The 13,467-nt window shown below is 33.7% G+C and overlaps 1 protein-coding gene across 1 annotated transcript in view; it reads left to right on the forward strand.

Moving 5' to 3' along the window:
• LOC111634449 (protein tramtrack, beta isoform-like) overlaps positions 1-10,547 on the forward strand; it is a 32,045-nt gene extending 21,498 nt beyond the window's left edge. Inside the window, exons 2-3 of the mRNA XM_023379219.1 lie at positions 3,901-4,096; positions 9,501-10,547. Of these exons, the coding sequence (XP_023234987.1) occupies positions 3,901-4,096; positions 9,501-9,919 (615 nt within the window). The 3' untranslated portion in view covers positions 9,920-10,547. The remainder of the gene's footprint in view (positions 1-3,900; positions 4,097-9,500) is intronic.
• Positions 10,548-13,467: the final 2,920 nt, after the last annotated feature.

Raw genomic sequence — 13,467 nt, forward strand, 5'->3', positions numbered from 1 at the left:
CCCTATAATTACGATTCCTATAAAACTACGAAAAAATATACGTATTTTGGAAATGTTGAGTCGGATTAGTGTAGAATCGATTAATTTTATGGAAGAAAACCTTTCAATCAGCCGTAGTCCGTAAACTTGACACGTGTCGGGCTGTGATTGGAACGACTTGTAAGAAATCGGATTCCTAATAAATTGAAACGTATCTCATACATAAGCACGGGTCTGATGACAGTTTTATATATTAGTCCTCTTATTTTAAATGGCATGAGTTTGTCACAAGTTATTCCTGTCACCTGTTTCCACTTTAACCATTCTGCATTGATCCTCCTAGTAACCTTCCTATCAATGCCATCTTTCTGGAGCAGAGATCCCAGATATCGGAATTCAGTACTTTCTGGCAATGGTATTCCATTTAGTTTTAACGAACCAGTACCAGGGAGACTGTCAAAATTACAGAACATATACTCTGTCTTGGTTTGGCTGATTTTTAGTCCCTCATTTTCCAGCACGTGTTGCCATTTGTTTAGCCGTTTCTGTAATTCTTCCCTGCCCTCATCAATGAGGACTATGTCATCTGCAAACAGCACACACCAGGGTACATCCTCTTGTACAGCAGATGTTATCACATCCATAACTAATAGGAAGAGATATGGGCTGAGTGCTGACCCTTGATGTAAGCCCACTCTTACTTCGAACATGTTCGTCAATCCGGCTGCAGTTCTAACTTGCGTGCTGGCCCTATAGTACATATCTTCAATTGTCACAATGTATTGAAGTGGCACACCTTTCTTCCTAAGACACCACCAAAGGACTTCTCTTGGGACTCTGTCATATGCTTTTTCCAAGTCTATGAACACCATATGCAGGTTTCTCCTCACAGATCGGTACTTCTCCATCAGTACTCCTCCCAGGCATAAATCCAAACTGGCCTTCAGTGACACTAGTTTCCTCTCTAATCCTTCGTTCAATTACCTTTTCAAAAAGTTTCATTGTGTGAGCCAATAGTTTTATCCCCCTATAATTATTACATTCCTGCACATCCCCTTTTTCTTTAAAGATGGGTACTAAATAGCTTCTTCATTCATTTGGTATAGTTCCCTCTAACAGTATTTTGTTAAACAGCTCTGTTAACCAGTCTCTTCCCTCCCCTCCTAGGACTTTCCATACCTCTATTGGTATCTGATCCGGGCCCACTGATTTCCCATTTTTCATTTTATTCAATGCCATCTGTACTTTCCCTTTCTCTATTATGCCTACTAGGCCAATATTTGGCTCTACATTTTCAGTTTTAGTTTGTCTGTCATTTTCCACGTTCATAAGGTCTTTAAAGTATGTTTTCCGCTGGGCCTTAATTTCTTCATTTTTAGTTAGCACTTTGCCATTTGTGTTCTTTATACACTTGATATAGGTCATATCTTTACTCCCTCTGCCTCTCATTTTTCAAGTCTATATATGGCTTTTCTATCTACTTTTCCCATGAGTGACCTATACATTTCGTCCTGGGCTTGAGCCTTAGCTATGGCGACCTCTGTCTTTGCCTTCTTTTTCATCTGCACATAGACCTCTCTTTTCTCTTCCCTTACCTTATTATCTCCTTTCTCATTCTGCCAACTTTTAAAAGCATCTTTCTACTCTCTTGTAGCTTTCTTTACTTCTTCATTCCACCACCATACCTCCTTCTCTATTTTCCTAACTGACTTGTTTCTCCCAGAAGTTCCTTTGCAATCCTTCGTATTTCCCTGGCCACCTGTATTCACCATTCATCTGCCGAGTCATTGCACTTCGCGTTACCCTTAATAACGCTTATTACTTTTTCTTTAAACTCTATTGCCCTTTTCCCTTTTAACAACCACCATTTAATTTTAGGTATCAGTTTATCTTTATACTTAATCCTATTAAGATCAATCCTTAATTCCATTACTAAGAATCTATGCTGACTAGTCAAGTCTTCTCCTGGTATCACTTTACAGTCCTTAATCCCTTTTAGAGTAGTCCGTCTTGTTAATAGGTAGTCTATTTGTGATTTATGATCCCCGCTCTTATAAGTTATTAAATGTTCTTCACATTTATCAAAATAAATGTTGACCACAACTAACTCATAGGCGGTGGCCATTTGCAAAACACACTCTCTTTCAAAATTTCTACCACCAAATCCTTTGCCTTCGTGTACTCTCTCATAACCAGCATTATTTTTTCCCACATGCCCGTTAAAGTCCGCTCCAATAAATATCTCCTCATCTGTCGGTACCTCTGTCATTATCTTAGCCAAATCTTCCCAAAATTGCTATTTAACTCCAGCATCTATACCCACTTGCAGCGCATATGCACTGATTACATTAACTATCCGTTCTCCAATACTCAGTTTCACCAATATTAATCTATCATTTACTCTATTGACTATGACTACATTCTTCTTTAAGTCGTTGTCTATGACTATCCCCACTCCATTCCTCTTTCCATCTTTACCACAGTAGAAAAGTTTATACCCTTCGCCAATCTCTTTAGCTTTGGCCCCTTTCCACTTTGTCTCCTGTAAACACGCTATATTGACTCTTCTTCTTCTCAGGGTATCTGCTAGTTCAGTTCCTCTCCCTGTCATAGTCCCTATATTCCAACTTCCCACTCTTAATGGGACTCGCTTCTTACTTTGTCCCCGTCCCATATGAGACAACGACCCTCGTCCATTTCCCACAGCCACCGGGTGCTGCGGCTGCTCGTCGCCTATGGGGTATGCCCTAGTATTATCACATCTCAAAGTGGCATCAGACATTCCATACAAAAAGATTTGGCTGGGGTTTTTACAGTCGGCCGCCAACCATACACCAACCTTCCCATTTTTCTAACCTGGGCTGAGGAACCAGGCTTAGCAGGGATTTGGCAGTGGCCTAGCACCTGAGCTCCTAGAGACTCACTATAGGCCTTAAGCGGCAGATGGTCGTTCGCTATTTACAGATACCGCTCCACCTCTGGCGGCACCCAGCCCCAGAAGGCCCTCCTCCAGTGTGGCACCGGAGTATTACCCTTGCAGGGCCCCCTTTACGCTTGTTTGTTCGTCGACACTCGACTTAACAGGCTCCACTACGTGAAAGTGAGCGAAGGGTTGAGATGGATAGGCTAAGAGGCCATTCTTGTTGTGGCCTTATATTGCGCTTCACACCCCCTTGGAGCCCACCTAATTTATATATAATTATATATACAGTACCTAATTTATATATAATTTAAAGATAATACTGTACAGACGATAGTAAACTCAACTTGCCCGCCTAAAATCTCCGTAGCATGATGCTGAACGGCGGAAAGTAGTTTGGCTGCTCATCCACTATTGCGATGACATTTTACCGCATTTTACGAGTCTCTTTTAGCGTCCTTATACAAATATGGTCGCAATTTTTTTGCCGCGTTATACAAATCCGCATTATTTGAACCCGCATTATAGGAGGGTCTACTGTATATATACAGCTGTCCCTTGATAATCCGACATGTATGGGACCAAAGGGGTGTCCGGATTACCAAAAGCGATTACATATTTGGCATTGTTTTGCTAGCAGTAGCCTACAATATTCCCTACTCCAACTGTTAGAACAGAACTGCTTACGAAATCTGTGTCATCGTGTAAGAATTGAGTGGTGAGATTCACGTTGCGACATGCTTCTGTGAAAGCAGACACATGGGTACCTTGACAGGACGTGCGTCGGAGTACTGAGCATGTCAGATTACAAAACGTCGAGCTATCAAGGGACAGCTATATATATATATATATATATATATACATACTACTATATTTAATTCTTACTTAATACAAGAAAGCCAAGAAGTAATATGATTTTAATAGTAATGTTTATTTTATGAAATATTTTCATATTTTCATTATGTAAATTTGTTTTTATAATTTTTACAATTAACTTCTAGGTTTCTGTGTACACTAACAATCAAAATGACAGCTCTCTACCTTCGTCAACAAATCAGTTAACTCAGACATCTGAAAACGCAGTGTCGGAATCTCAGCGGAATTCAGAAGAAAGCCAAAACAATCGTGCGCTTGTTCCGTTACCCATTCCTTCAGAACCACAGTCTTCTGGTCTTCTTATTCAAGAGACTAGTCAAGGTAAATATTGTCAAAATATGTACAAGTACAACTTGTTTCACAAAACTTGTCCAGTCTGTAAAAATAGCCAGTCTATTTACTTAGCAAAGGGAATGAATTGTTTGATTAATCTTTGACAAGGTCACTGCATTATCAAAAAAAGAGATCTTGGACTTTTTAAAACTTTCAGAACTCCACTGAGACCAAGATATGTGAAACAATCTGTATTTTTAATTTTAAATTTAAAAACTCATGCCAAGCTTTATGAGTTTTTAAATTTAACTTTTTACTTAAAGATGGAAACTGTGAAAATATTTTTAATTTTGTCACATTTATGTCATCATCAACTCAAAAATTAAATTAGTGACTGAACTTTATTAACCACATCTGATAAATGTTGTCAGATTACAAAATAAAATGATAACAATAATATATTATTAAATTGTTTATATTACATCCTTCTTGTTGAAATTGAGATTTTGGTTGTTTGAAGATCATTATAAATCTAACTTTTCCAGACATTTAAATAATTCTTCCTGATTTTGTCTCCTGGACAATCAGAAGTGTTAAGGTTGCTGACTTAATCTCAAAATTTCTTCTATTTCTTTTGCTGATGTTAAGTTCATTATTTCAGTATTGCAAACATTTTGATCATTTTGTTGACTATTGTATACAGTCGACCCCCCTATAATTACGGTCCCTATAATTACGATTCCTATAAAACTACAAAAAAATATACGTATTTTGGAAATGTTGAGTCGGATTAGTGTAGAATCGATTAATTTTATGGAAGAAAACCTTTCAATCAGCTGTAGTCCGTAAACTTGACACGTGTCGGGCTGTGATTGGAACGACTTGTAAGAAATCGGATTCCTAATAAATTGGAACGTATCTATATCTTATAGGGGGGTCGACTGTATAGTATTTTGTTTTTCTAATAGCAATTGCCTTTTTTTCTACAGTAGTATGAATTATTTTCTTCATTATTATAAGGTTTTATTAATAATTTTATATTTTAGTCGCAGTTTATTTAGTGGCACGCCAGTAACTCCATTTTTATGTGACATGCCTGCCATTCTGCAAAAATACAGTATGTAGATTTATATATACACCTGTTACATATACCACAAACTGCATGGCCTTTCTGCATTTATCTACTTGCATGCTGCAGCCCAAATCACACACAGTGACAGCTAGTACCTACCCAGAGACCACTATCAAAATTGACTTAGAAAATTGATTTTCCAAGGTAATGTGGAATGATTAGCTTAGATATTCAAATTTTCTGATAACATGGAATGTTTGTTACAAATTGACAACAAAGAATACAAGAATATTTTGAAAAAAATGAAAATTTTATGCAGTTATATTTCTTTAATCTTTTTAAAATTTGTATTGTTATGAGAAGTCACCAAAGTAAATTTTTTTTAAAACTTTTAGAGTCTCCTTTTGAGTATTGTGCTTTTCTCACCCAAGGTTTGTACCAAAACAAACTGTAGTGTATTATTTTCTCTTCTTTTTGTTGAACTGGATTTTTCCCACCTGTAATCCAGAGTTTGAACATTACATTAATATAGACTAATATGATTTAAATAAATTCAATATTGTGTTATTGGGCTGCAATTTGAAAAAATTGTAGACTAGTGTTGCAACGAATAGTACATTCGGCCTCAGGCCGAATACTGAATATTCGGCCAGGAGCGTGGCCGAATACTGAATATTCGGCCAGGAGCGTGGCCGAATAGCTGAATATTCAGCCAAACTATTCGGCTTGATTAATGCACATACGAAAATTGGCGCGCAAAGCGCATTATGGCAAGGACCTGCTCTCTATTGGCCCGCTGTCACTACGCTTCACCAATCGCGTTAATTCTTGAAAGTTGTAGCGGACAGACACGAGCGTCATGGCAATATGTGATAAATGATGATATCAAATATAGATAACAATGAAATGACCTACACGTGTAAATAACGGAAAAAGAAGAGAGAAGGACCGCGAAGTGAAAATATGAAAATAAATATGAAATTGAGTTGATAACATAATCGAACAAGTTGAGTCAGCTTATTGGCGCGAAATTCGCGGTCGTCAATGTCAAACAATTGTTGTCATAGACTTTGGAAAGCTAAATGCTTGTAATGAAAGAAACTTAGTGTGCACGAGCGAAAGCCTGGGGCAGTTCGGGCTACCAAGCTGTCTCGAATCTGTAAAATCATAACTGTGACTTATACCGACATCCTGTCTGTCTCTTTTCTCCATTATAACCAGGCTATAAGTCACGTAATTGTAAGATTGGAAATCTACGACGGAAAAGTGACGAATCGAAAGTATCATGAGCGCGTATTATGATGTATGCATAGGCATACGTGGACTAGAGCAATACAGGAAACAGAAAGGGAAGAGCAATGACGAACACTTAAAAAGAGGGATAGGCAGGGTCAGTCCTCAGATGTGTGACGATTCTCAAATGAATAAGTATGTACAGTACGTCTGCTGATCTTTGTAATTATAAATTGTGAATACATGTGACTAATATTATGTTCTTTTTTATTTTGTGCATGTTATAAGTTATAAATAAATATAAACAAACAACACTAACCCGATAACATTAAATCTAAATACCAAAATGATTAATTTACTGTGTTTTTGTTATTTCTTACTCCTGTTTTTAGGTATTCGGTATTCGGCCGAATAGTGATTAAATATTCTGTATTCGGCCGAATAGCGAAAAATAGGCCGAATATCAAATAGTAACCGAATATTCGTTACATCACTATTGTAGACCTATAAATTCTCACTGTCATTTGTCCATCTGTCTTTCCTAAATCTTAAGAGTTAGATAGATGAAAGACAAGACCAGATATGGAAGCCTTGCAGGCGGGAGGTCCTGATTAACTATATATCAATTTCCGATGCAAACCAGAAGTCACATTATTTCAATTCAAAAATTTTCCTCCAAAAGGTGTTAGATGGATGGCAGGCATGACTCTATTGTTAAAGGAAAAGTATGATGTATGGGGATGAGACACTACTAACTTGAGGTGGAGAGCATATATTTTAAATTAAATAAATTAAAAATATGATCAAAAATTGCAGCCTGGCATTGTAACAATGTCATGATAAATAATTGCTCATTTATTTAAAAATTTAAATTTTTGTCAAAAAACATTAAAAGGACATACATAATGATGAGCACACCCCAGGGGACATTTTGCAAAACATAACTTTTTTGACTGAAGAAGAAAAGAAAAATAATTTTTAAGTGAAATGAAAAATATTGATAAAAATTGATAACTTGGGAATGAATGGATGGAAGTAGATGAAATTTGATATGTAGGTAAAAAAAATTAGCAGTTGCAGATGACGATGATACTCATATTTTGTCCAGATAATGTGTATATCTTTAGTTTTTTAATAAAATGTGAAATCAGATAGAAAGAAAGTGTTCTAATTTGCTTTGTTAAGCCATTTGTTCACTCATTTACTTAATGGCTTGCCTATACCAAGCCTTATGATTATTTCAAATAAATATCAGCTATCACTAAGTAATAAATATATTTGTATTTATAAATGTCTACAGCTACAATTTAGCAAAGTCTTGCTAGTATTATGTGTAGCATTACAGAATCATCAAGATCATCTCTTTGTTGTTAGCATACTTTATATTGTTGCACAAAAGCTCTTACATTTTTGTTTGTCTGGCCAATATACAGATCAATACATTAAATCTTACTTACAGAACCTGTAACCGATGAGTATCACTTGTTCATTCAACGACCAAACGTTTTCATAACCCCTTCTGGGTTCTTCATCAGGATAACAGCTGGATCGAATAGCAAATAACGAATTAAAGAAGTTTGAATAAATCCGAACTTCGTAGAGTTTGAATCATTCCATACGCTTAATCCATCACGAGATATGATTGAAATTGTTCTAATTTCAATCATATCTAAGCTATTTTCCCATGGACTTATTTTCTTGTTGAAGATGATACATCAAATGTGTCATCTAGAATCAATGAGTGAAAATGTGACTATTGGTCCCTATGTACTAAACCTCCTAACAAAGTCATGGAAAAAACCCAGGAGGAGCCTTCAAATAAAAAGGAGGGGGTGACAACAAGTTGGAGCAGTCATCATCAACCTTTTCCCTAAGTGTGTGTATTTGCCAATTTCAGCTATCACCACTCGCTGCCTTTGCAAGAAAAAAGGAACTTTCCTTTTTCCATAGTCGCTGAGTCTTCATTGAACCAATCATCGATTCGTCGAGTCTGGAATTACCGCTTCCTAGGACTAACAAATGATTAAGGTATTTATCATCTCACGAACTTACTGTGAGCTCTCTCTCTCTCTCTCTCTCTCTCGATCAGGGTTGTGTTGGGTATATCGATATATATATATCTCTCCCTTTAGCAATGGTGCTAAGTGTCGAACTTTCTTTTAGCCATTGGGCTAAGCTTCTGAATGATAAAACCTTGTAACCAGTATCTCGTGGAATTTGTAAATAGTATCTATCAATAAAACAAAGTTTGTATCAAACTTTGTGCATAACAATAGTTTTCTAATAGGAAAATCCTGCCAATATACAATTTGCTATTAGCCAAACTACTTTACATTAAAATATATATGATTTTTCCAATGTATTAATATATTTTGCTACTAAGAGACTTTCTAATAGACAAGTTCTACTGTTTTTAGATTCTGGACATCTAAGACATAAAATGAAAAGTATTTTTATTTCCTGCATGGCAAAATTTATGTAAAATCAGGTAATTAACCTAATTTTATAGAAATTTGCCTTCTAATCTGCATAACTTACCATCTTTGTCACAGTTTAATGTTAGCTATTTACATTCATCCAGTAGTTCATACTTCATCGTAGTGTTTTTTTTTTTTTTTTATAAATTATGTTATATCTTTGTCTGTTTTTTATTCCACCTGATTTATGTTTACTAATATAGTAAACATTGGACTATTCTTTCTCCTTATAGAATTCTGCATATGTCCTAGCCATATGTTAAAAAAATATTTAATTTTAGCTCTTTTCTTCCTCCCACTTTCTTTGACTTAAATATTCAATGTTTCCTTGGCTCCATAGATTGGTGGGTTATCACATATTTCTAAGATTTGCACAATATTGAATTTCTCCTCATGCTTTTAAGTTGAAAGTTTTCTTTAATAAAACTTCAATGATTAAGTTCTGTTGATAAAATAGAATTTCCATAGAAGAAGTGAATAACAAAATAATGTGATTATAGAATAATGATAAAATGTGAGTATGAAAGCATTAAAATAATTAGGAAGTATGGTATAGAAGGTTCTTGTTAAAATCTTATTTGTATTAAATATTCTAATAAATTAGAGTATTTCTATTTATTATTATTTAATTATGTTTTTTTTCAATGAGTATGATTAAATTTTTAAATAGATGGTATAATTCAAGAGAAGTCTATATCTGCCAATCAGATGTCTGTGATGGCAGTCGGAAAACAACCCATCACGCTGAGAAGTTCGGATCTATCACAGGATTTTCCAACCAAAGACTTTTTACCGGAAAATGAATTATACATGATATACAGAAGAAGCCAAAACGCCCGACAGTTTGCCGTCAACATAGCCAAAGTCTTGTTTACACCCGAAGAAATGAGAGAATCAAATTGTAGGGGTGCTAGAGACAAATTACAGCTAGACATGAAAAGACTGATCTTCATTCGGTCTTCTGTTTTTAGGTATTACAGCGTCGCAACTTACGCCGCATCCGACGTCTGGAAGCTCTGCTGTCAAAGTATAGATGCTCACTGTCGCCACGAAAGAAGGCTTTTTAAAAGATCTTCTATGATCATTTAATAAGGAAAATCAGTTCTTAGCCATACAAAGTGCCTTATATATCAGTTGTAGGAAAGATTATATAATCTAAAAACAAACAATACCCACATATAGTAAAATCCTGATTTGATATGTCTAAGGATGACAAACGTAATATCATAAATTTAGAAAAGTAAGTAAATTAACAGGTAAGAGATTGCAAGTACACAAGTTATGTCGAGTACGAACCAAAATCAAGATTTCACTATAATTTGATTTAACCCAAAAAGACAAAATATGTCCATCAATGAGGATTGCCATATTTGGGCATATTTTAATTGGATAAATAACAAAGATTTTCATCAGTAAAAAATATCTGTTTAATACAAAGTACATTTACATTGCATAGCAATATTTAATTTTCTGGGAATGTATTCCCATAGATAATTATTCTTTTACAAAGCTCTAAAAGGGACCATTAAAATTGATCTTTTAGTTGAATAAAGCTCAATTTAATGAGTATATATTTTGGAAATAAAATTTTTAGGTTTGAAACTAAATCTGAAATGAATGAATTGTTTATTTCAGAATCCAATAATGATTTTTAATTAATCAAATCCATTTTGATTAAAAAGGGATTTAAATACATTTTGGATTTCTGTAGCTATTTATTTTTCATATGTAAATATGTAAAGTATAAATTTTAAATTGGATTAATGAACTAATGCAATTAATTCAAAACTTATTACAGTTTTTTTATTTATATTTTAACATTAGGTGCATATTTTTCAATAGAAACACTCAAATTGTGTTTAGAAAACTTTTAATTTATGCTTAGTAGTGAGTCTCCATATGATCTTTGTACAGTTTTTCTTATTTTAGATGATGCAATATGGCCAAAATTACTCTTGCACCAATAACCAACCACTCCATTAACCAACCTTATGTCAAATTTTAAACAGTAATAAAAAAAAATTACTGTAGATTTTGATTATAAAACAATAATAAACTAGAATACTTGTATGATGAAATATCATTACAATTTAATCTAGTTATATAATGCAGTACAAACAAGCAATTGCTGTTATTAAATTTCTTTATTGGGATACAGTGTGAAAAATTTTTTTATAAATTTCCACTGCCATTCATCTGTATGTTTGTCTGCTCTTCCTTAATCTGGAGAACAGAGATAGATAGATAAAAATCCAGATCAGATATGGAAAGCTTAGGGACAGGAGGCCCCAATTAACTATATAAGGTTCTTCTAGTTTATTATATAGTTAATCGGTGCCTCCCGAATTGAATTGAACTTTCCTAATTTCTGAATTGAAATAACAATACTTCTGGTTTGCACCGGAAGTCATGTTATTTCAATACAGAAATTTTCTCCGGAAGGAGTTAGATAGATTGACCGGTACTACTATACTGTTAAAGAAATTGTATCACATACGGGGGTAGGCTGCTACAAATATATATATATATATATTAAATTACATTAATTAAAAATATGATTTAAAATTTCATCCCCGGCATTGTGACGACGTCACAATAAATAATTGCTCGTTCAACATAATCATTTCTGTTTTGTTCCATGTCGTTTGTGACCTTTGGAATATAAAGCTCAATAAAGCATTTACAGCTTTGAAGGCTATTAGTTTCAAAGAGATTTTTTAGGTATAGTTGTTACTCTTGGATTAATTTTCAAGTGTCAACAAAAATTTAAATCCGAATTATCCCAGAACCACTTCGTAGTCTTTGAATTTTCAAAATTATTGTTTTCGTTTATAGGGAAAGCTTTTTACCTAATATTCAGGAGAATATATTGATTGATGTGAAAATTCAATAAAAATAACAAAGTAAAAGCGAACTGCTTTGCTGCAGTTCACCTTTATTTACAAATTACTCTCTAGCACTTCGGAGAACAGAGACCGACCAGAGAAAACTTAGTGCCAGATTATTTTTTTCATTTCATTTTTAATAATTTTATTATGCCTCGAGTTGAAATTTTTCGTATTAATCTATAATTTCATTAAGACGATGGAAAAAAGTAATGAATTTTATTATTTTAAATGCCACTTCATTCGTTAAAAGTACTGTACATTCGGGGCACGAATAAAATTTGGTACATTTCATCAGAATGCAAGCTGGCAGAAAGACTCAAGTTTGCCGAAAAAGAGAATTTCTCTGAATTGCATTACTTTCTCTAATATTATTATTTTCATTTTTATTTACGTTTTAACATTTACATAACAATAGCATTTATACAAAAGTCGACATAGCGAAATGTTATATTTTGGTGATTTGCTTTTTGTCGTTATGTTAAAGTATGAATCTATGAGCACTAAGTTTTTGGCTCTATGGAGGACTTATCACACGCTATTGACGTTGTCCGAGTAATCGCGCGCAAGTGGGTAGACAGAGGTTTATTACGACGACGGATAACATAATAAAGCTGCGTGTGATTATTTCGACAACGTCAATAATGTGATAAATCCTTCATAGAGCCAGAAATTTAGTGCTCGTAGATTCATATTCGTGATATATTTTGTAAAAATGTGTTACCCAAGCATATAATATCTATATCTCATTAAGTCATAGATTTCTTGTCATTTATACTGATTGGTTACAAATTAATACTTTTTATACAAACGGTTAAACTTAAGTCGATACTCGTTCGTTCAAAAAAGAAAAACTTTTAAAATTCTTATTTAAATTAGTAATATTTCTCTATCAAAGTAGGAAGTATGTAGGCATCGGTGTGAATCTATAGAGGGGGGTGATAAAATATCTCGTATATGTTATTTTGTATAGCCACTCAACAGATATATAAAATAAGATGTATTTTTATTTGTAGAAGGTTTTTTATCTTGTTTTAATTTCTCATATTTTAAATTTATTCTATATTAAAATATATACAAAATAAGAGGATTCTTCCCATCGCTCGGCCCATTCGTTCAAAAATTTCGTGACTCCATTTTCGATTTCTGGTGTACCGTACAGTACATATTTTTTGCGACGATTTTGAGACAAGTATTCTATATAGAGTGAGTAACTTATTTACTTCTAGATATAACACGTTACTTTATCGTACATAAATAAAATGTTTTAACTTAACTCAAAATTAATTCAGTTTTTTAATTTGCATTTGTCATTTTCAAAGATATATTGTGTAAATTATATATATATAATATCTATTAATTATAATAGATCTTTTTCTAACAAATTATTTTATTATTGAAATAATTCGTAATAGTAAATACCGTTTTAATTATTCTTTCTTTCATCACTATTTTACATTAGATAAATCTTAGGGTTGTATTTTACCTTGTTTTCATTTTGTGATTAATTAGAATATTATTCTTGTTTCTGTGTGTTTTCCTCTATAAATTTGTCGAAGAATAATCTTTGTGTTTAAATCTTTCCATCGTTAATTTCTTAGCTTGGCCACACCGTGTAATTTCCCGCACATTTTTGATATTAGATTGCATCTTCATTGAAAAATGCGATGGTCTATCGTGTTTTTAAATTATATTAAGAACGTTTCTCTATTGCCTAGTAATACAGACGGATAAGCGAACCAATGGCATAGT

Source organism: Centruroides sculpturatus, unplaced genomic scaffold (genome assembly GCF_000671375.1).
Source record: "Centruroides sculpturatus isolate CEXI.00-Female unplaced genomic scaffold, Cexi_2.0 scaffold781, whole genome shotgun sequence".
NCBI classification, from domain to species: Eukaryota; Metazoa; Arthropoda; class Arachnida; order Scorpiones; family Buthidae; genus Centruroides; species Centruroides sculpturatus.